Source organism: Narcine bancroftii, chromosome 4 (genome assembly GCF_036971445.1).
Source record: "Narcine bancroftii isolate sNarBan1 chromosome 4, sNarBan1.hap1, whole genome shotgun sequence".
Taxonomy (NCBI): domain Eukaryota; kingdom Metazoa; phylum Chordata; class Chondrichthyes; order Torpediniformes; family Narcinidae; genus Narcine; species Narcine bancroftii.
This window is the reverse complement of record NC_091472.1, coordinates 269,299,198-269,322,848: the sequence shown is the minus strand read 5'-3', so window position 1 is coordinate 269,322,848 and position 23,651 is coordinate 269,299,198. Positions and strand designations below refer to the sequence as shown.

The 23,651-nt window shown below is 37.2% G+C and overlaps 1 protein-coding gene and 1 long non-coding RNA gene across 6 annotated transcripts in view; one reads left to right on the top strand and one right to left on the bottom strand.

The window, feature by feature from the left end:
- The window catches only part of mbd5 (methyl-CpG binding domain protein 5), a 245,907-nt gene extending 235,678 nt beyond the window's left edge, over positions 1–10,229 (top strand). For all 4 annotated transcript variants that reach the window (XM_069934982.1, XM_069934979.1, XM_069934980.1 and 1 more), the window contains one exon: positions 9,023–10,229. In XM_069934982.1, coding sequence (XP_069791083.1) covers positions 9,023–9,094 — 72 coding nt within the window. In that variant the 3' untranslated portion in view covers positions 9,095–10,229. The remainder of the gene's footprint in view (positions 1–9,022) is intronic.
- The window catches only part of LOC138761958 (uncharacterized), an 82,365-nt gene that overhangs the window by 23,692 nt on the left and 35,022 nt on the right, over positions 1–23,651 (bottom strand). Inside the window, exons 2-3 of one of the 2 annotated variants that reach the window (XR_011356654.1) lie at positions 17,021–17,158; positions 15,058–15,278 (exon numbers count right to left, since the gene is read on the bottom strand). This is a non-coding gene — a long non-coding RNA (uncharacterized lncRNA). Of the gene's footprint in view, positions 1–11,059; positions 15,279–17,020; positions 17,159–23,651 lie in introns of those variants that run through there. The other variant, XR_011356653.1, reaches the window with a different exon arrangement.

Sequence of the window (23,651 nt, the reverse complement as noted above, 5' to 3'; positions counted from 1 at the left end):
TCAATCTCCCAATGAATGTATGTAAATATGTGATATCCCAGAAAGAGAATCATGGGAAAAAAAAATGAGGGCTCTGACAGTATGTGAAGCTATATTTTCGTATTTTTTTATGGTGGGGGAGGGAAAAAGGGGATTTTTAAAAAACATTTAATATATTTGATGTGTATAAAAGTTTAACGATTGTATGAATATATTTACGGAAAAGGAAAAAATATTTTTTTTTTAAATGGACATTTAGTCAAGTGCATGGACAGAAAAGATTCAGAATGATATTTGCCAAACACAAGCAAATAGAACCAGGTTTGGTCAACAACATGCTCAGCATGGATAAATTGGGTCAAAAACCCAGATTTTGTGTAGTAAAACTACCCCTTTTTTTTTAATCAAAGGTTAAAAGTAAAAGAAGTCATTCAGGATAGCTCTTTTCAAGATTTAGACTGAATTTCATTTAAATAGTTCCATTACCATATGGCCACGTTTTCCCCCTTGTTTGGGTTGGGTCCATTAACCTGTTTTTAATCCCTTTAGTGTTCCAAAGTGTTGATTTGTTTTAAATAATGGCTCTTTGCAAGGTGTGCCACCTTTTTTTTTCCTATTTTCACTTTAATATTTGTCAGCCAGTTCTTAGCATTGATCAGTGACACAAAACAGTACAGGATAGACAGTTTATTACAGTGCCAGTGACCCAGGTTTGAATCCAGCTCTATCTGTAAAAGGTTTCTACTTTTTCCCCATGTCTGTGTGGGTTTCCTCCAGGTCCCCGTTTCCTCTCTTGAAAACATTTGGGGGTTGTAGGTTAATCAAGGTGTTTGGGTGGCACAAGCTCATGGGCTATGCTGTATATTTTTAAAATTTTAGAGAGGAAGCTCTTTAAATTCAATTTGTTGTGTGCATTAAAGTTAAAAAAAAATCATTATAATGAAATAATTAGGGCTTGCAAAGTAAGTAATACAAGAAGTGTGCTTGTGCTTTGAAACCCAGGCCAAAAAAAATTGAGTTGGGTTTCTGAAGAGAAGTAATCTTTAAATCATCCACCATGGGAACAGTGACTATTGCATTCTATGGATGCTGCCTGACCCACTGAGTTCCTCCAGCATTTTGTCTGGAATGCAATCTGTTCAGTCTATGACTGCATGCAGAACTATGAAATTGAGAAGGGATCAGCAGAGAATTGAACATAAGATGACCTTTTGTTTCTCATGTCCTTGTGTGGTAAATATCATGCACAAGAAATGTTTCAGTTGACCACAGTTACCATTATTTTGAAATATTAGAAATCTAATGAAATAAAGGCTGGTAAATAACCAGGAGACTAACCATGTACAAGTTAACTATTTAAAATGAATTGAAAAATAATGCTGTATTGATCAATTTGTATAATTTACTTTCATTTTAAAATAATATGCTTTAGTAAATGTGGTACACAAAGGGGTTGTTTGACCTGCAATTTGTTATATTTTAAAATCTTTAATATTTTCATGAGGCATTTCTCAAGAATCTGAATTGCTTTCCCAGCTAGAATCTTTTAACATGTATTACACAGGATTTTAAAATATATACCATTGAATATATTATGAAAAAACTCCAGTAATCTGAATATTTCGTTCAATTGAACTTTTCTTTGCCTTGATGAAGTACCTATTTCAAAAGCAGGGCTAGCACATGTGAATAATATCATTTTTAATAGGTTACAATTATTATTAGCCAATTATTTGAGTTATTAAAAATAAACAACATATTATACACTTAATAATGAGTCATTTTAAATTGATTAATTTTATTTGGATTTAACTTAAAAAAAAAACTTGAAATAGTTATATGCATGTGGCCAATTAATAGAAGGAACTGTGTTAATATTTCAAAATGAGTAGAGCTCTTTTGAGCTGAGTTTGCATTTTTTATAATTTTCTATAAAGTCAAACAAGCAAACTTGCACTTCCAATGCTGTGACCCCGGTATATATTTGTGATTTTTTTTTTTCTCTGAGCTATACTGTTCACAAAGATGAGTGATTAAATTCTGATGCATTTAGCTTTGACTTGATCACAGAATGGATAGAGCGCAAGAGGCCATTCAGCCCTTCAGTTTCATCCAAGGTTGATGCAAGAGCAATACAGATAGTCTGACTCCCAAGGGCTGAGTAAATTTTTCCTTTCAGATGCTGCACTTTAATCTGCTACCACTACAATCCCTGTAGTGCATTCCAGACATATTTTAGATAATTTTTTTTAATTCATTTTTCGTTTGATTTCTGCCATCATTTTTATTTTGTGTCCCCAGATTCTTGACCTTTCTGCAAACATTCACGGCTCTTTTTAATTTAAATGAGCATCAGATCTGCTCATAACCTCATCAACAAGCAAGTAAACAAGTAACTGAAGTCTCTTTTAAACAAAAAGACCCTGGAATCATTTTGTTAAATCTCTTGTGAGAGCAAAGAGAAGCTGGAAGGACACAGGTGGTCAGGCTGTATCTATGGATAGAAATGCTCATTTCACATTTTTGATCAGAACCCTTTATTAAGACTGACCCAAAATGTTGACTGAATAGCATCCCTCCATCTTCTCATTTTTCACTTAAGTTTCCAGCATTTTCTCAACAACTTTCCCAACTTGTTCTGCCACTTTCAAAATTGGCAAGCCTATTTTGTGATGCATTATCAAACTTTGTCTGCATTTCCCACTTTGGTTTCTCAGTTACTCTGTCAAAAAAAATTTCTTGGTAACTGGAGGCAATTAGGCAGTGAATTCAACTGAGATTTACTTCAAAAACTCAATTTAAAAACTCAAATCCTATTTTTTCTATTTCTTTAAACCTTCCATGATTGATGCAACTTTTAAAGAATGGTATAGCTTGGGCATTAAATGTTTTAAAGATTTATTTGTCGAGGAATTCTCATTTCCTTTGAAAAACTTTCAGTTAAATATGATCTACCAAATACTCATTTTTTTTGTTATCTACAGATTAGAATTTTTTTTAATGATCTAAATTACATACATTTCCTAAGAGGAATGATAAGAATTTAAGTAATGTAATTTTGATTCTTATATTTTTTAACTACATTGGTAGTTACACATCTGTGTCTTTTTAGTTATCGCAACAATTTTAATTGTGTTTCAATTTTTTTCCCCATGGAAGTTGAAATATTGCTCCTATTTTGGTCTTGTGACTTTTGTCAAATGTCATTTCATCAGGTATTTGATTCTCGCACTGTTTTTAGGCAAGTCTCAGGTTGGTTTCATAAAGCAATTTAAAACAAGGTTATTTTTAGACAAGAATGCAAGAATCAGTTGAATGAACGGATTATGTTTCCATTGTCCACCCACCTTGTTGCCACCCTTCCCCTTGAGCAACACATCAAGAACAATTTAGAAGCTCATAGATGTATTGGTTAAAATGTACGTAAATGAATTTTCAAAAAAAAAAGTAGAATGGTACCTTGTACTACAGAGCACGCCACATTTGCCTGCTGGTGGGGAAGGTTAGAGTAACAATAAAAGTTAAGAAAATTCATCACCACTTCGACAAACATGGATTGATTGCACAACGTGATATAAATTGGGAAAGAATCAGGATATTGCATCAGAAAATTGCCCCATAATGCAGAGAGCTGTACTCTGATCATGTGATGCACATCAGTTTTTACCATTGATTATCTTCATTCACTTGTTGCAGTGGAGGTAAATTTAATCTGTAATATGCTAGGAGTACCAACGCAGCAAGGAAATTACCAAGGAGCAAATAGTTGACATTAATTGTTAATCAATGCTAAAAACTGATCTGCATCTCATTATTACAGTGCAGCACTCTGCATTATTCAGTGCAATGTTGCATTTGGCTGGGAACATCATTCTTGTTACCAAATTGCCATTCCTGACGAAGTCCAAGCAGTAATGTCTCTGCATTCACTTGCATATTCTCTAATCCATTGTCATTTGGTGCTCATGATGTCTTCCCATTGTGAGAGAAACCAACCATAGATTGGGTGACCATTTTATGGGAGTAGCTGTGTTCAGTTGCCAGTCAGTTTAATTTTGCTTCCCTCTTCATGTTGACCATCTAAGGTCCCCTCCTTTGTTCTAACATTGCCCATTATAGACTTGAGCATCATTTTGGATCCTATGATAATAATGCCATTAGTTTCAAGTTAATTATGGATAAAGATAGCCCTGGTCCTTGGGTTAAGATTCTAAACTGGAGAAAGGTCAATTTTGAGGAAATGAGAAAGGGTCTAAAAAGCTTGGATTAGGACATATTTTCTGGCAAGGATGTGTTCGGTAAGTGGAAGGCCTACAACAGAGAATTTTTGAGAGTACAAAGTTTGTATGTTCCTGTTAGGATTAAAGAAAAAGTCAACAGGTATAGGGAAACCTTGGTTTTCAAGGGATACTGGAAATCTGGTTTGGTTAGCAGTTATAGGCAGCACAGAAGAAATGAGTTACTTGAGAAGTATAAAAGTTGAAAAAAAAAACATGAGCAGGAGGTTGCTTGGTCAGACAATGTGAAGGAAAATCCAAAGGGTTTCTAGGGCATATTAAGAACAAAAGGATAATAAGGAATAAAATTGGTCCCCATGAAGATCAGATTGGTCTGCTTTGTGTGGAGCCAGAGAGATAGGAGGGATCTTAGTGTTTTTTTTTGTGCATCAGCATTTATTCAGGAAACTGACACCGAATTGAGGGAAGTAAGAAAAACAAGCAGCGAGTTCATGGAACCAACGCAGATTAAAGAGAAGGAAGTGCTTGCTGTCTTAAAGCAAATAAGGGTGAATAAATCCCCAGGACCTGACAACATATTCCATCAGTCCTTGAGGGCGGTTAATGTAGAAATTTCAGGGGCCCTGGCAGAAATATTTAAATTGTCTTTAGCCACGGGTAAGGTGCTGGAGGATTAGAGGGTACCCCATATTGTTCTGATGTTTAAAAAAAGGCTCCAAAAGTAACCCTGAAATTATAAGCCAATGAGCTTATTAATGCCTGTAGGAGGTAAATTATTGGAAGTTGGCCTTAGAGATTGGATATTCAAGTATTTGAGAGCCAGGGACTGATTAGAGATAGTCAACATGGCTTTGTGCATGGTAGGTCGTATTTAACCAATCTTATCGAGTTTTTCAAAGAAGTTACCAGGAAATTTGATGAAGGAAAGGCTGTGGATGTTGTCTGTGTGGACTTTGGTAAGGCTTTTGACAAAGTCCCACATGGGAGGTTAGTCAGTAAGGTTCATGGTGAGGTAGTAAATTGGATTTGCTGTATGGGTGAAGCCAGAGAGTTGCAGTGGATATTGCTTCTCAGACTGGAGGCCTGTGTCTAGTGGGGTGTCTCAGGGATCAGTGCTGGGACCATTGTTGTTTGTCATCTATATTCATGATCTGGATGATAATGTGATAAATTGGATCAGCAAGTTTGCATATGCCACAAAGATTGGAGGCATTGTGAAAAGCGAGAAAGGCTTTTAAAGCTTGCAAAGAGATCTGAACCAGCTGTAAAAATGGGCTAAAAAATGGCAGATAGAATTTAAAGCAGATAAGAATGAGGTGTTGCATTTTGGAAGACAAACCTAGGTGGGACATACACAGTAAATAGTAAGGCACTGAGGAGTGTGGCAGAACAGAGGGATCTGGGAACACAGATACATAATTTCCTGAAAGTGGTGTCACAGGCAGCTAGAGTTGTAAAGAGAACTTTTGGCATATTGGCCTTCATAATCAAAGTATTAAGTATAGGAGTTGGGATTTGATGTTCAAGTTGTATAATGACATTGGTGAGGCCAAATTTTGGACTATTGTGCAGTTTTAGTCAACTAACTATAGGAAAGATATCAATAAGATACAAAGAGTGCAGAAAAAATTTGCTTGGATGTTGCCCAGACTTCAGGAACTGAGCTGCAGGGAAGGTTAAACCGTTTAGGACTTTGTTCCCTGAAATGCAGAATAATGAGGGGAAATTTGATGGAAGTATGCAAAATTATGAAGGGTACAGGTAGAGTAAATGGAAGTTGGCTTTTTCCCCTGAGGTGAGATACAAACCAGAGGATATGGCTTAAGGGTGAAAGGGAAAAGGTTTAGGGGAGCTTCTTCACACAGAGTAGTGGGAGTGTGGAACAAGCTGCCAGCTGAAGTGGTGAATTTGGGCTCAATTTTAACATTTAAGAAAAAATATGGGCCAAGTACATGAATGGGAGGTGTATGGAGATCTATGGACTGGATGCAGGTCAATGGGACTCGGCTGAATAACAGTTTAGTACAGACTAGAAGGACTGAACGGCCTATTTTCTTTCTGAGCTGTAATGTTCCAGCCTTCTGAGGGGCATCCATCTGTAACATTAAACTCAATGCTTTTCTCTCGCCTTATGTTTCCTTCAACTCTGATTTCCATTTCATCGTTTGACATGCTCCTTTGTCTTGTGTCTCACCCTGACTTTCAACCAAATGGCTTCTTCAGCAATCTTTCCCCGTGACAATCTTCACCCTACCACAAGCATTCCCCTTGAACAATGCATCCCTCTTTTTGCAACTCGGATCTACCCTCTCTCTTTCCAGTTCTTTGAGGATCTTCAATCTAAAACATCTTTTCTTTCCACAAATGCTGCTTAACCTATTGAATTTTTTCAGCATTTTCTGAATTTATTTCAGATTTCCTGCGAGTTTTTTACTTTCCTGTTTCGTTCTATCTTGTCTGAATTTTGATCTCTGTTAAATCAAAAAATATTCCATAATTGTATTCTTTTTCATGTGTTGTTTCATACATTCATCTTAAAGAAAGAATTCCTTATGTAAAGATATCGCAAGCATTTGTTTATAAATGACAATATTCCAAAATATTATTATCTTGAATCATGAGCTAAGATTGATGTACAAGTCATTGAAACTGAGAAATCAACAAATTGTGATACTGAAATTATTTATTAACGCCATACTCACTCAAATGGTTTGCAATCCTGAGATTGCAGTTGAATTTCAAATTACTGCCTTCTCTGCTTCAGGTTGTGAGCCTGGTCTTATTCACTTTTACCTTGCAAAAAGACACAACTCCTGAGATGCACTCCTGTTGCTGAACTGAAATAACCATCTTTGTGAAATAAAATTAAAATTTACGCAGTGCACAGATAGGAATTCATTCCATTATGACTGTCAACACTGGTCTGATCCTTCCAGGCTAAACATTGAAAAAAATTAACACTTGGATTTTCACTCTGTGATGGGAGTATGGTGAGCTGGAAAATTGCAAAATGTTTCCATATTAACGTGAAGTATCAAAACTTTTTATAAAGAACAGAAAGCGTATCAAAAGTGTGCTGTATCTAACTTGTCAACGAGATGTAAAATGCCTCACTCTGGTGACTATAGAACATAATACTTGACCTGTACTATGAAATTTTTTGAGAAATATTTGCTGAAATTTAAAATATAACCTCAACTTTCCTGATTGCAGTGTGGCATGAACTGTTCCAAACATTTTCCATTCTATTTCAGTCATAGCATCTGGATGTGCTTATGTTTAGGATTGAAGTTCACATTCAAGTTCCACTTACTGACCTCAGCAGAGAAAATTTGATAATCAGGAATTGAAAGTAATTTGTTGGCTGTTTGTATTATTCTGACAACTGGACTTAACCTGAAGGGAACCTTTCTTGCATATTCTGTGTTGATTTTGTTGTAATTAGTTGTCAGCATGTTATGTTGACCATTGTCAATCCAATATTTTTCATCTCCTTTTATGGAACTCTTCAAATGTATATTTTTGATAATAAAATTGAAGGAGTGTGTTGGGAATTCCTTATTTAGATGTATATATCAGTGCTGAAGGAAACATTTCATCTTCATTTCCAGCAGTTATTTATGGATACATCTGAATACTACTGATCATTTAATTACGTTTAAATTTAGACATTCAGCATGCTAATAGGCCTTTTTGTCCAAAGAACCCGTGCCACCCAATTGACCTACAATCCCCATTATGTTTTGAATGGTAGGAGTAAACCAGGGCTCCCGGAGGAAACCCTCGCAGACATGGGGGAATATACAAACTCTTTACAGCACAGAACTCAAACCCAGGTCCCAATCGCTGGCACTGTAACAGTATTATGCTGACTGCTATGTTGACTGTACTGCCCCAATTTGTAATTTGCAATTGGCATTTGTAATACAAAAAGATGACAAACAAAATTATATGTAAACTTAACTGAAGCATTGCAAATATGACTGGGTGGATGGGAATGCTGAGACTTCCCTGTTAAGGTTCAGATTTTAAACTTGGCATATAAGGTGACCCCCCTGGTTTTGGGGTGACATTTTTAATGTTCAGGACTGTCTTGTGCATCGGCATATATGGTAAATGACAGGCATAATTGATACCTGATAAATAGAAAATGCGTGGATCTCATTATATTGCTTTAATATCTGCCAAATTGTGATACTGTTTCAAAATTAATTGATTTGACTAATATAAAGCAGATTCTTGAGGAACCTTTTTACACATTAATTAGTTTCCATGAATTCAGTAAGGCAACTAATGTCCAGGATTTTTCTTTTATTTCATACAGAAATATACACCCAACACTTTAGTTTAAAAAAAATATGATTAATACCAATTACACAAGGTGAATAAAAAAATACTGAAAATAAATAATCTAATTGATGAGAAATTTGTTTTATATTTGAATAAGGATATTGTACTTGAGTGCTAAACTGCAAACAAGTTATTTTTAATGAAGATTTATTGAGTTCAGAACATGGAATTTATTATTTCAGATTTCATTCATGATCGGCATAAAATTTGTCACCATGGTTTTGGTCTCACAGTCATCTCAAAATTCATTTAAGCGTCATCAGAAATAAACGGTTGATCCCCGAAGGGTTAAAATAGGCCACGATAAACAAAGGGCTTTTATCATGTCTGTAGTTCAAGAACCAAAATAATTCTGTAGTTAGTAATTTTGGTGCACTGGTTTGTATCATAAACATAATTTTGAAAATTTACTGATCTTCAATAAGTTAATTGATAGTTTAAATTACATTTTACAGGTCCACCAGACACAACAGAAGGAGAGACAAGTCAAGTCACCAAAAGCCAAGAGGCGAAAAATTTCTAGATAACGTTCAATGTCTTCATCACTGATAATAGTTATAGAGTGGAACTGTATGTATATAAAGTCTTAATTATCCACGATGCTACAAGGTGCTAATGAACCGTGGTACAGTGTTTCTTCAATAATGAGCAAAGATTATATGCTGGATAGCTCATCAGAAACCTTGTGAGATCATGGTTACAGTTTATCTACTGCTTGCCTAAAAAATGATGTTTTCTACAATACTAAAAAAAAATCAAGAATATGAAAAACTTAACAGTCCAAATGTTTCTGACAAATTTTCATGTGTATATAGATTATGCAAAATTTCATGGTAATATCAAATTGTAAATACTGTATAAAGTTGTCATGTACAAGCATACTTAATGCACAGTTTATCTTTTTCTTGTACAAAATAGTGTACAAAATTCCTTGGTTTCTATTGAGTACACATACAAGAGATTACCAGTGTAAAGAGGATTAATAAAAATGCCGCTTAAAGCTTTTATATGCAAGATGCTGTTTTTGTATTTAACAGCAGATGAGGCATGGTTATGTGATAACTTGATTATGGCAGACACTTCACACCACCAATGTTCATTTCTATTCTGTTTAGAATTCTGTCCTTTGTGCAATGGCATGGAGGTCTACTGCAGTCCAACATGCATACTTCATGTAAAATTAAGTCTTTATTCCCTCACTTTTTCACCATTTCTGAATTGATGTGTACTGTTTTAATGGTATTGTCTGTGTTTTCTATTCAGTCAGCTTTTTTGCTGTTTTATGTCAAAACAAATGTTTTATTCATCAAAAATGCGTGCTTATATATTTAATTTTGCCTTTCTTTGGTTTATTCCTGAACTGTCTTGTAATGACCAACTTTGCTCTTTGTTTTGACATTAATTTGTATTTTCTCACATGTATACTTTACATTAGTAGACTATGTAAAGTATGTTGTGCACTTGATTTTAATTGGTTGATGGCATTTATGTGGGTGATAGGACTAGTTTGTTTCAGTCCATGCAAGTTCTATAGGGTTTTATGGTTTCATGTAAAGGACAGTAATTGTAAATATTGTGAACATTACAGGTCGTGCAGTGTTGTAACATTTTTAATAATGTTGCACCTACTTTACAATTAAAAACTGGTCACTCATACTTGAATTTCTGCTTGTGGAGCCATTCTTTACCAATATTTCAAGATAAAATAGGAATCCTATTGCAGTGTGGTAGGCCTATTTTTAATCTTTTATCATGCAGGTTTTTTTTTAATATACCTTTCCATTTACAAGGACCTAAGTTTGTTTTTGTGTTTGGAAATGTTCACCCATATTTTTCTACACTGAGTAAATGACATGGTAGAACAAGTGGAATTGAACAATTTTGTGCATTGGTTTACTTGTTTGGACCTCAACCCAGAATATGAAAGGCAATGTCCAACTAATATTGCTTTTTTTAACTGGATGGTTTTCATTTCTGAGACTGAATTGCCGAATTGAATTGTCTGATTTGTCAAAGCTTCTGTCACACAGCCACTGAATTGAAGTTCAGAACAGCGTAATTATGAGGATGAAATTGTCATCGAGTCCATATTTTCATTCATTTTTGTTTTGGTGGAAAATACATCAAAAGCAAAGACCAGTGTCAGTAACACCTTGAGTATGGATGAGTGCTCTGAACAACCTTGCTCTCAGGGATTACCTTCTCATCTAGAGCTGGATTTCTTTGCAGCGTTTTTCACCAAAATCTTGTTTCAATGAATATATGAACTTGAGATGATGGCAATCACTGTAATTTTTCTTGAATATGTAGTTCATTGCATGAGCTCTGATTTTTTTTTTATGGTGCACTAAACCAAAATTACTGCTTTTTTTTAAAAAAAATGCCCCTTTTAAAGAATTAATTTTATATGTGGATTGTAATTCCCTTCGATAAATATTTTAAAAAATAATGGATAATAAATAAAAATATTTTTATTTTAAAATGTTTGCTATTTCAACTGCTACATCAATTTTGTATATATTCTTTCATATATATTTTTATTCTCCATAAAAACTTTAAAGTGTTCCCTTTTTGTGAGTATTCCTTAATGTGATTGGCTGCTCACCCTTAATGTGATTGGCTGCTCACCCTTAATGTGATTGGCTGCTCACCCTGTTGCTGACATCATTTGTGGATGACTGAGATCCCCAAAATGGCCCCAGCTGTTGTCGAAAAAGGAGAATGCACATATCGTTTCATCTTAGTGGGTAGATTTCCTCTAGATCAATGAAGAGCACCATAAAATCTTAAAGTACAAATCTATTTTATGGTATACCTTGGTGCAGATTTTTAATTTAACTTTCTAACATAGGAAACCTCTGTTTTAATGTCACTTTCAGGGTAGTATGACCACATTTGGACCATACATTTCTGGGTACCCTTTGACCAATGTGATTTGGTGCACAATGATTACATCAAAAGTTGGAGCAAACTAAAAGCTGTAATGCTGAAATTCTGAAACACCAACAGGAAGCCCTCAGCAGGTCAAGGAGCATCGTTGGGGGAGAGAAACGGAGCCCCTTCATCAAAATTGCTAAAGGGGGAAAGTAATTGTATGAAGTTGCAGAGAGGATGCAATATGAAGAGAGCAGGAGAAATGTCCAAGAGAGGATTCAGACCAAAGTTGACAAGGTAAGGTGGACAGTGAGAAAGGGTGTGGTCTCCGCCAATTGCATAACAGAGTGCTGTGAGAGGTTGAGTGGTTATTAGAGATTGGAATGTGGAGGTGTGGGAGAGAACTGTCTGTTCAGAATACTGAAGAGGGAGGGCAGGGAAGATGTCCTGAATCTCTCATTCTTCTGTATTTCCATCTTTAAGCAGGAATCTCACTCATTCCTTTCCACTACCACTCCCTTTTGCCTGCCTAAACTTAGACTTAAAAGGATTTCCTTTTCATTTAATTTGACAAGTGAAAGATATGTAACTATGGGAATTTGCAAGAAAAAAAACAGTCTTTCAGGGCCTCTCCCTTAAACTCTGTCGCTTGTATAGAATGTGGAAATTTCATTACCTCAGCTGGCAATTTCAACACTGTTCTCACTTGGCTTATCTCTGATTCGTCCCTTCCTTGACATTTCCAATCCTCATCTACTAATATCACCCTCCTGCTGAAGAACATTTGTTTTTTGTCTCAATTTGTCCAATCTGTGAGCAACAGTATAACCTACATTAAAGAATTGAAAATTATAACACCACACTGGACAACAATTTATTTCAAAACGTTATGGGCAGCACTGTTAACTTAGCAATTAGTGCAACAGTGTTACAGCGCCAGTGACCAGGGCTGAGTTTAAATCCCGAGCTGTCTGTAAGGATTTTGCACATTCTTCTCGTGTCTGTGGGTTTCCTTTGGGTGCGCCAGTTTCCTCCCACCCTTCAAAATGTACCACGGGTGGCAGGCCAATTGGGTGTGATTGGGCAGCATGCCTTGTGCCCTGTTACCATGCTGTTTGTCTAAAATTTAAAATTAAAGAATAAATTTAAAGTTTACTTCCTGGAAAAAAGAAATTGGGGATTATGATTGACAATTTCACGCTGAACACTAAGCAATTTCAGATTTGCTGTTTCACGTAGGAAGTAGGAGAAACATTAAATTAACTTTTATTGACTTTAGTATGTTTAATTGCATAATGATGCTGACACATTGCATTAGTTCAACTGACTTAAAAATGTTTTACCACTTATTTTTGTTTGTACTCAATATCTGATGCCTCTCATGTCAGTGTCCAACAATAGTCAGCCAGCATTGATGGATTCCAGATGCCCTAATACTGCTTTTCTGTGGTCACAATGTCCTGGTCAAACGTTTCACTATGTTCGTCACTGCACCAAGATCAGCAGTAAAGAATTCCCAAGTGCGAACGCAGAAAATTAATTTTCAATTACATGTTGTATTTCATGGTTTTGTATACTTGACGGATGTTAAAAATGTCAAGAAATCACAACAGGTTATATCTTTAAAATAAGGGACGATTGGAAATTTTTGAGGTGATTTAAATTCTACCTGTTGCATTTATGAAGTAAAAATAGACGAGAGAACTTTGAAGGGAAATTTGAAAGGAAATGGAATGAGTTTATTCAATAATAGTCCACCAATTATTGAAAATATTAAAACAAACAAGATTGTGGAATATTTCCAAATGGAACTACTAGCTGGATCTCATGATGTTCTGCTCAGCTTGCATCACTTTTATTGCCTTTAATTTTAAGCCTTCATCTAAAGGCCTTGAAGGCAATACAATGAGTCTGATTTGCAACAGTTAAAAGAAAGAAATGAGAAGGACTAGACACCTTTGCCTTAAATATATCTAGGAGAAATCTAACGAGGTTTGATGGACAGAAACCACATTTTTGACTTTTTCTCTATTTTAAGGTTTGTTCATCAGGAAGTGTTCCATCTTCAGCAACCTGTACAGATTCTATTCAGTGTTGCCTGCTGTCCTGTGATGAAGATGAGACCAGGTTTACTGTATGTGGTCAGTGATGTGGTATTTATTCCTGATGCTAGATTAATTCTTTTGTTTTTAAGCATTTGCATTTGTGTCCACGAGGTCGATACCAACATAATTCAATATGTTCTGCTCTGGTTATTCAAAAGGCTTCAAGAGCGACCTGCGACAACCCAGAAGAACCAAGATCATTAAGTTTCTCCATAGTTTTTTGTATCATTTGGATTCCTCTTTTTGTAGATAGTAACGTGATGCCATGAAATGCTAAAGGTATGTAGACCTTCAGTATAATTTTATTTGGCCTCGGGGTCGTGGTTCCTGTTAACGTTATCCGAGATCCGAGTCACTTGCCACTGAAGGTAATATTTAACTTTGGCAGGAATGCTCCATTCAACTTGTGCCTTGGTGTTATTTAAACACAATTTTCTTGTTATTAAACTTAATGCTCTCACTAAGGCTATTTAAATAGTCTTTATCTTCAAAGCATATTCACCCATTTTATATGTTTGATTTCACGTGGGTTCTTAACAAAGGCCTATTTAGTTAGATACAAATCTAGTATAGACTTTATTAAAAACTTCCAAAATACCATCCAAGGATCTATTATTTGAAGAATATCAAATGTGACACATATCAGAAATACCCTGGCATCATTTTTTAAACTTTAAATTTAGACACAGTACGGTAACAGGCTATTTTGGCCTACGAGTCCATGCACCCAATTTTACACCCAATGAACCTACACCCCAAGTATGTTTTACAAGGGTGGTAGGAAACTGGAGCCCCCAGGGAGAACATACAATTGCCTTACAGAGAGCAGATTCAAACTTGGGTCACAATCGCTGGTGCTGTAAAGGCGTTGCGCTAGCCACCATACTAACTATGCCACCCTTTTATCAACAGTTACCAAAAAATTAATGTCTTTTTTTTTAAAATAGTACAAGCCCATCCTAAGGGTAATGGCAAAAACAGATCAAAGAAAGCAGGTCAAACTGACATCTTCTTGGAAAAGTTGAGAATGAGTAGAATGGTGCCAATGAGGGCTTGAGCTCAGAGAAATTCACTTGATATCTATTGAATTTGGAAGCTGAGCTTGATTGAAGAATAATTAACACCATAACCCAGAAATTGCTTTATTATTTGTTAATGGTATTAAAAGATGGTTTTGCTTTACTTCAACTTTGCCTTAATACATTCCATAAATGCTGTAATATTTTAACTGTGAGGAACATAAAATGTGTGTTTCATTATTAATTAATGTAACTGGTCCATTACAAGAACTTGCAGCTGCTACCACATGGACTACAAACTTCAGTCTTAGCAGCCAGCTCTTCAGAGGGACATACTGCAATGCCATCAGCACTCTTCCAACTAGTGCAGAGTGTTGCTACTTAAGTAACATGAGGTGGATGGTGAGTACAAAGCTGCCTGCTTAACTAGCACCCCATCATTGTCACACTTTACCTGCAGTGTGTGCCATTTACAAAATGCACAGGACTTACTCTAAACATTTTTGGTTGCATGGAAATACCATGATCTGCAGGTATATTTCTGTGTTTCATACTTCTGGGGATTTCGTTCAGTATTTCTAGGTCTAAATCCTGGAATTCCCTGCCTTGTAGGAGTTTCTTTATCAGAAGGACGGCATGGATTTGTTATCACCTTCTTGACTGAAATTGCAGATGGGCAATAAATGCTTCCCTCTCCATTTGATGCTTACATCCTGAAAAAAAAAAATATTTTGTAATCTGTAAATAACTGCATTGTGGAAAAAGTCACGTCCAACAAACTGAATGTCAACTCTGCCTGTTCCTGTTTTCGACACAGAACAGAACAGTGCAATACAGGCCCTTCATCACATATTGTACTAATTTTTTTCCCAATCTCGTATCCATAACCCTCTATTTTTCTTGCATCCATCAAGTGGAGGGTTCTCCCAAATGCGACAAAGAGCAGCGAGCTCTGAGATGTGCATGGATTTGTGCCAGCAGTCCAGAATATTCTTTGAGAGCGACTGACCTTGACATCTTTGAACAACAAGTTCCAGGTGCTCAAGTCAGCTTGCATTTGACGTCACAGCAGGTCATGGGAATGGCTGCATGTATTTATATTATCTTTAACATAGCAGAATTAACGTGACATGATGGAGATGGAAATAAATGGCATTAACAATAGTATGGATATCTGATTCAAACATCATTTTCTGGTCAAATGTGACATCGAGATTGAAAAGAATCTGATACTGTTTCTGGTCAATAGAATAGAAAGACACTGGAGTTGGGAAGTGAAATCAAACTGAAATTATCCTCAAGCAAGGGTTGAAATTTCAGTTTCCTTTAAATGAAAGGAAGATTTTGGTTTACAATGGAACCTTCACAAGTCATTTTCTGTAATCTAGAAAATGTAATAAAAAAATCTTAACATAAACATTTAAAAAATGAATATAAATTCATAAATAAAATCATTCCTAACAGTGTCTCCTTCAAAGAGAATGGTTAATGTGGAACATAATTTAGTTACAAATTAAATGTTGGGATCAATAGTGTGAAGTTCAATCTCTGTTACATCACATTCTTCTTTGGCTTGGCTTTGCGGATGAAGATTTATGGAGGGGTAATGTCCACGTCAGCTGCATAATTAATGAGTAAATGGCTGGCATGGATTAATCCCATAGAAAATCATTTGATTTCATGAGTCCCACTGAGCAATCACTCATTTAGAAACAGCAATATAATTTAGGATTAATATTTTAACAATGTTTAAAAATTTCATTTTTTAATAATCAAGTCTTGATTATCATTCAATTGTCTCTTCACAAGGAGTTGCCTTTTCTTAAGTGTAATGGTTCCAGAGGACACTTAAATGTAATTTTCCTTTTAATGTTTAGCTACTTTTTTTCATCTGCTGTTCTTCCTAAATTTTGTGGAAACATTTCAATTTTTCCTTTATGCTTAATTCATAGAACCATATCTAACCAATGAGGTTATGTTTCCAGTGACACTATTTTGCTTGTAGTATATATTCTGTGTTTTTGCTGCAAGTTTGATCTTCTGTTTTTTGCAGTTCTATCCTCATTATCTTAAAATGAACTGCCCTGAGGAATGAAGCAATTGCCCTTTACTTCCACCTACTGCAGTTCCCTTTAGTATTTTTCATCAATAAATTTAGACCCTCGACATATTACCTCTTCATTGACGTGAATCCACGTGCAGAACAGAGATGCCGGGACTACTCCCTGAGGATTCCAACAATCAGTTACCCAGCTGGAAGCTCTCACTTGCATTAATACTTTGTATTAGCAGACCATTTTTGGCTAAAAGTGACACTAAACTATTAGTTCTGCCTAGGATTTTAAGAGTCTCTTTGAAGAGCTTTATAGTATTTGAGACCTGTAAGATCAGTTGAATTTCCTTTAAACATTTCCCTTCACCCATCAGGTTGGTAGAATGTTCTTGATAAACTTGCCTCTTTTTCATTTGAATTTGATCTGCTTCACTCAGTAATCAACTGTTGTTTTACAGTAAGTCCTTGATCTGCAATATCTTGTGGTGGCTCTTTCCATTTTTCCTCTTTTATAATATTTCTCATTTCTTTTTCCTGTTTCTATAATGCAAATACCAAGTGTTACTCACAATATTCATTGATTCCTGCAATAAAAAATGAATTTGTATACGATTGTCTCTGGGATTTCAGGAAGCTCCAGAGTATGTGGTCGATAATACTTTGCTGCTGCGGTGCTGAGAATTGTGGAGCCAGCTTTCCCTCAACAGTGAGCTATCCTATTCCGATATTGACTGAGGGATAACTATTAGCCAGAAGAACAAAACCTTTTGCTCCTTCTTCAGGCCCCTTCTTTGGAACATGATTTGATAACTTTGTGGGTGGGATCATTGTCAACTCAATTATTTTGCCAATTGGCTTTGGTGGTGTTGGTGAAACATGTTTCTAATACCAGGCATTCAGTGTGGGGTCCTTTCATACATATGTCCTGGGATGTGCACAAAGGTTTATAAATTTGAATGAAGGATCAGTTCTACCATATCATGAGTTACAACCTAACTTATCTTCTGGCCCTCTACTCCAAACCACCCAATTACACCCATGTAACCAATTAACCTACTAACCGCCTATGTCTTTGAAACATGGGTGGAAACCGTAGCACCTGAAGGAAACCCAGGGAGTCATGAGAATAAACAAACTCTTTACAGATAGCGGCAGATTTGAACCTGGGTCACTGGCCCTATAATTGCTAATCCCTACATTAATCATGCCACTAAATGTTGTATCTGGCTGTAATCTGTTAAATATATACTTCAAAAACTGAATGGGAAACATTTGTTTTGATCTTGGTCAAATATGGTTGAGGTAACAAATTATGGACAGAGAAAAGATTAGGAATCAACATTGCTGTTAGGATATTTTCAAAGGGATGCCACAGGCTACCGTAATGGGCCTTCAGCTACACGTATGATCATGTTATTCATTGAAGTCTGCCATTCCACCATTTTTGCTGCAGGGTTGGATTCATGACAAACATATCACCTCGCTTGGCTTCCATGTACATTTGTTGGGTATAGACAAAGAAAGATTCATAGTTCTTTGAGGGAAATAGTCAAACACACGATTAACTTTGAAGCAATGATTATGATCACTTCATCAAGGTTTGTTAGAGAACGCATAAATGTCGTGTGGATCAGAAACTGCCAGGAGAGGAGGACCTTCAAGTCAATCCCTCTTTTGTACAAGGAGCAAAAGTAACACAAGAAAATATGCTGGTTACTTCAAGGTATCTTGAACTTTGTATTAGAAACATGATTTTGATCCCTTCACCACATGCACATTCAGCACAAGTGGCTCTTTGATGAACCTTGGTACATTATGCACTTTGATGCCCCATATTTCTGATATGTCACTCCTAGGTTCAGTGCTATCCAATATTCACATTCCAATTAGATCAGATAATCAAGCTTAATTTTCAGGCCTTTCATGAAATGTTTCTTGGACACCGACATGCCAGATGGGATTTTGTCACCAAGAGCTCAACTTTTTTTGGCAATTAACAAGCAGACAATTCAGTCGTTGGCAGGTAACTTCATAGGTCAGCAAAAAAAAATACTCACCATGGCGGGAGCATTGTTCAATAATAGAGGCATCTGTAGAAGTGAGCAAAGTTTAGAGAATCATTTATTGCAGGCATAATCACTCGTGAGAGGACATCACTGGGACAGTGATGATGCCAGGCATGAATAGTTGCTAACTCCAAAAGCTTTTCCCAATTATTCTTTAATTTGTACTACATGATCTCCTAATGGCTGCACAAAAAAGTAAGTGGGAGAATCAGATGAGTTTATCAAAATAATCTCCATGAAATTATAGAATCTTGTGCAGGAAATATAAAATCTATTCAGAAGGGAACTGAGAGAATTCCTAACATTGAAAATAATGAGAAAATGTGGAAAAATCTACAATGTCAGAGCCCATTTTCCCATTGTGTTTATGCTGGTCAACAAAAAAAAGTCCACCTTTCCAGGGCTCACAGGTCATATCTGTTGAAGTTCACATCAAGTGTACTTAAAACCTTAACTTTCTGACTCCACTATATTTTGGAACAAAGAATTCAGAACCTCTGCCTTCTGGATGAAATAAAATCCTCATCTTCCTTCTGATACTCCTCCCAGTCACTTTAAACCTCTACCCTATGGATTTCACCTCTCTGCCCAGATAAATGCATCCTTCCAAATTATTTCTTTCTGAGCCTCTCATAACGTAATACTCAATAAAATCTCCTTTCAGCCTCCTCTGGATGAGACAACTCCAACTCAGCATGTTTCCTCATTCTGCCAGCACCTCTGCAGCCTCCACAATGTAATCACATCTTTCCTGTTGTGTGATGGTCAGAACTGTACGCAGTCTCAAACTTTGGCCCACCACTTGTACACCAGCATAAAAAATTGGCTTTTGTATTCCATACCTCAGAAAAGCATTCTGTATGACTTTAATCAACTTTTTATTTGCTCTGCTACCTTCAAGAATCCATTGAGAGGACTTACAAAATCCTCCTTATCTTCCAATACTCTAGTCATTTATTGTGTATCCCTTTGCCAAGTTGCACTTTATAAATATATATATTTCTCCAGGCTGAGCTCCAATTTACCTCCATCTATTTCTTCTTGCAGTTCAAATGCACAACTAATTATTGTTTCATTTACAAACTTATTTATCATGTGCCCTGTTCTTCCAGATCACTAATATACAGAGCAAAAAGTGAGTGATGGAATACTGGTATCCAAGACATACAAATTCCCAGTCACAATTTTTTTTTTTTTTTGTTTCCTGTGCTCTCCCTCCCAGCCACCCACCACAGGGGAAAACTTATTGAAATCTACCATGAGGGAGGACTGAAGAATCAAACTGAATGTTGTTTACCACAGTATCTTATGCTTGTGAATGAAATGACATCATATCTCTGGTAGGATGGGACACCCTGCTGGTGGGATCAAGGTAGTTTGAATAATTTGGGTTCCTTCTTGGTGCTGTAATACATTATTATTTATGACTATTTTAATTCTGAGCTTACTGCCTTGCTCTGTGATCAGCTGAAACAAGCAAAGGTCTTTGGAACTCACCCCTCTTGTCAATAACAATGCAGTTAACCAGAAAAATGTCTTTGTGTCGTGCATTTGATCCTTGTCAATAGTCAGGGAATAGCAGAAGAGGATTTTCTGCTCATTGTCCCTATTCTGTTTCTTTCAATCATAGTTCCTCAGCCTCTCAGCAATTATTTTCCTTTTAATTTCCTTATGAAGCTAACAAACCAATTTGCTCCCACAGTTTCAAACAGTGCATTCCAGACAGCAGCAAATTTCCTCATACTGCCTCTTATCACGATTACCCTGTGATCCTTATGCCATCGGAAACAAAACGCCATACTTGGGATGTCACATCACATCTCAGCCTTCAACTTAAGGAAACGAAGCTCAACCATACATAACACCTGGGACCCAGGTTCAATTCTGTGTTTCTGGAGTTTGAGTACCTCTTGCAGTTGAGTGAGTGAGTGTGTACATGGTATTGCAGTTTCATTCTCAAAGATGTAAAGGTTCCATTATTGTCATATAATACTACACTTAGAATGTAACATGAAATTCTTTGACACTTTTGTCTTCCTTAAGGCAGAAAGTTGCCACTTTCCCCATTGTGCTGTGTATGAGTTTTACTGTCATATGCTTAAGTACAATTACAGATTTGCCAGCATTGATACTTGCTGCAGCCATAGAGGTACATAAGGTACACAGACAAAAGTATAAATTGAATGACCACAATAGAGATTATATATAATAAAAGGATCAATGCAATGGCAAAAAATGTATTGCGATATCATGGAAAGATGATAGAGAAGTGTTATTAAGTAGATGGTATAATGAGATAAATAGAATAATACCTAGTGTCGCTGAGAATATTCTCCCAGAATCACAGTGCGGCTTTCGCGCAAACAGAGGAACTACTGACATGGTCTTTGCCCACAGACAGCTCCAAGAAAAGTGCAGAGAACAAAACAAAGGACTCTACATCACCTTTGTTGACCTCACCAAAGCCTTCGACACCGTGAGCAGGAAAGGTCTTTGGCAAATACTAGAGCGCATCGGATGCCCCCAAAGTTCCTCAACATGGTTATCCAACTGCACGAAAACCAACAAGGTCAGGTCAGATACAGAATGAGCTCTCTGAACCCTTCTCCATTAACAATGGCGTGAAGCAAGGCTGTGTTCGCGCACCAACCCTCTTTTCAATCTTCTTCAGCATGATAATGAACCAAGCCATGAAAGACCTCAACAATGAAGATGCTGTTTACATCTGGTACCGCACAGATGGCAGTCTCTTCAATCTGAGGCGCCTGCAAGCTCACACTAAGACACAAGAGAAACTTGTCCGTGAACTACTCTTTGCAGACGATGTCGCTTTAGTTGCCCATTCAGAGCCAGCTCCTCAGCGCTTGACGTCCTGTTTTGCAGAAACTGCCAAAATGTTTGGCCTGGAAGTCAGCCTAAAGAAAACTGAGGTCCTGCATCAGCCAGCTCCCCACCATGACTACCAGCCCCCCCACATCTCCATCGGGCACACAAAACTCAAAACGGTCAACCAGTTTACCTATCTCGGCTGCACCATTTCATCAGATGCAAGGATCGACAAAGAGATAGACAACAGACTCGCCAAGGCAAATAGCGCCTTTGGAAGACTACACAAAAGAGTCTGGTAAAACAACCAACTGAAAAACCTCACAAAGATAAGCGTATACAGAGCCGTTGTCATACCCACACTCCTGTTCGGCTCCGAATCATGGGTCCTCTACCGGCATCACCTACGGCTCCTAGAACGCTTCCACCAGCGTTGTCTCCGCTCCATCCTCAACATTCATTGGAGCGCTTTCATCCCTAACGTCAAAGTACTCGAGATGGCAGAGGTCGACAGCATCGAGTCCACGCTGCTGCAGCTCCAGCTGCGCTGGGTGGGTCACGTCTCCAGAATGGAGGACCATCGCCTTCCCAAGATCGTGTAATATAGCGAGCTCTCCACTGGCCACCGTGACAGAGGTGCACCAAAGAAAAAGTACAAGGACTGCCTAAAGAAATCTCTTGGTGCCTGCCACATTGACCACCGCCAGTGGGCTGATATCACCTCAAACTGTGCATCTTGGCACCTCACAGTTCGGCGGGCAACAACCTCCTTTGAAGAAGACTGCAGAGCCCACCTCACTGACAAAAGGCAAAGGAGGAAAAACCCAACACCCAACCCCAACCAACCAATTTTCCCCTGCAACCGCGTCTGCCTGTCCTGCATCGGACTTGCCAGCCACAAACGAGCCTGCAGCTGACGTGGACATTTACCCCCTCCATAAATCTTCGTCCGCGAAGCCAAGCCAAAGAATAATGAGATACGAAATTGAATACCTTTGGAAAGAATTACGTATAGTTTAATGAATCGATTGAAAATTTTTATAGTATTTGGAAACCATGTATGGATTTTATGGATAATTTTCCATCCATCTCTTCTATCTTATCCACTCCTCTTAATTAGCAATTTTTAATAACAAATAATGATTATCTATGTTAATATTATATATTAAATGGTAGGTGTTTCTTTTCTTTCTTTTTTCTTACTTTTGGGTGGGGGAAATATATAAAAGTACTTTTTTGTTTCATTGGCTTTGGATATTTGATTAACGATTTATTCATTTTTTTCCTGTAAAGATGCAAACAATTAAATAAAATTTATAAAAGGATCAATGAATAAGTACACACATTTACAATTGGTGCAAAAAGTGATGATTCAATAGTGCAGATAGATCTTTTGGTGGTCTCGGAGTAGTTTACGGTGAGGGTTTTGGTAGTGGGGGATGAGCCCACTGTTCTTGAACCAAGAGGTGCTGGACTTCAGGCCAGAAGGCCACCTTCTGCCTTCGATAAACAAGGGATGTGTGCCTATGATGTATTTGGCGAGGTTTGCCATGTTCTCCAGCCTTCTGCACTCAAGCTTCCAAATCTGTGATGCAATCATTCAGTGTACTTTCCATATTGCAGTTCGATAATGTATTCAAAGACATGCCAAATCTCGCAAAAGTAGAGGTATTGGTGTGCCTTCTTCACGGATGACTTGATGTGCAAGCTCCATGAAAGATCCTTGATATGTGGACTCCCTGGAACTTGTTAACCCTCTTCACTGCCATCTTGCCAATGAAGATGACGAGAGTCCCTCAGCTTTTCTTTCTTAAAGTTCACAATAAGCTCCTTGGTCTTGCTGATGTTGGGAGTGAGATTGTTGTTCTGGCACCACACCAGATTCTTGATCTCCATTCGCTATTCTGTCTTATAGAACCATAGAACAATACAACACAGAAACAGGCCCTTTGGCCCTTCTTGTCTGTGCCAAACTACTAGTCTCCATAGTCCCACAGACCAGTATCACAACATAGCCCTCCACACCCCTCCATGTACTTTTCCAAATACTTCTTAAAAATGAAAAGAGAGCCTGCATTCGTCACTTCAGCTGGCAGCTCATTCCACACTCCCACCATTCTGTGTGAAGAAGCTCCCTAATG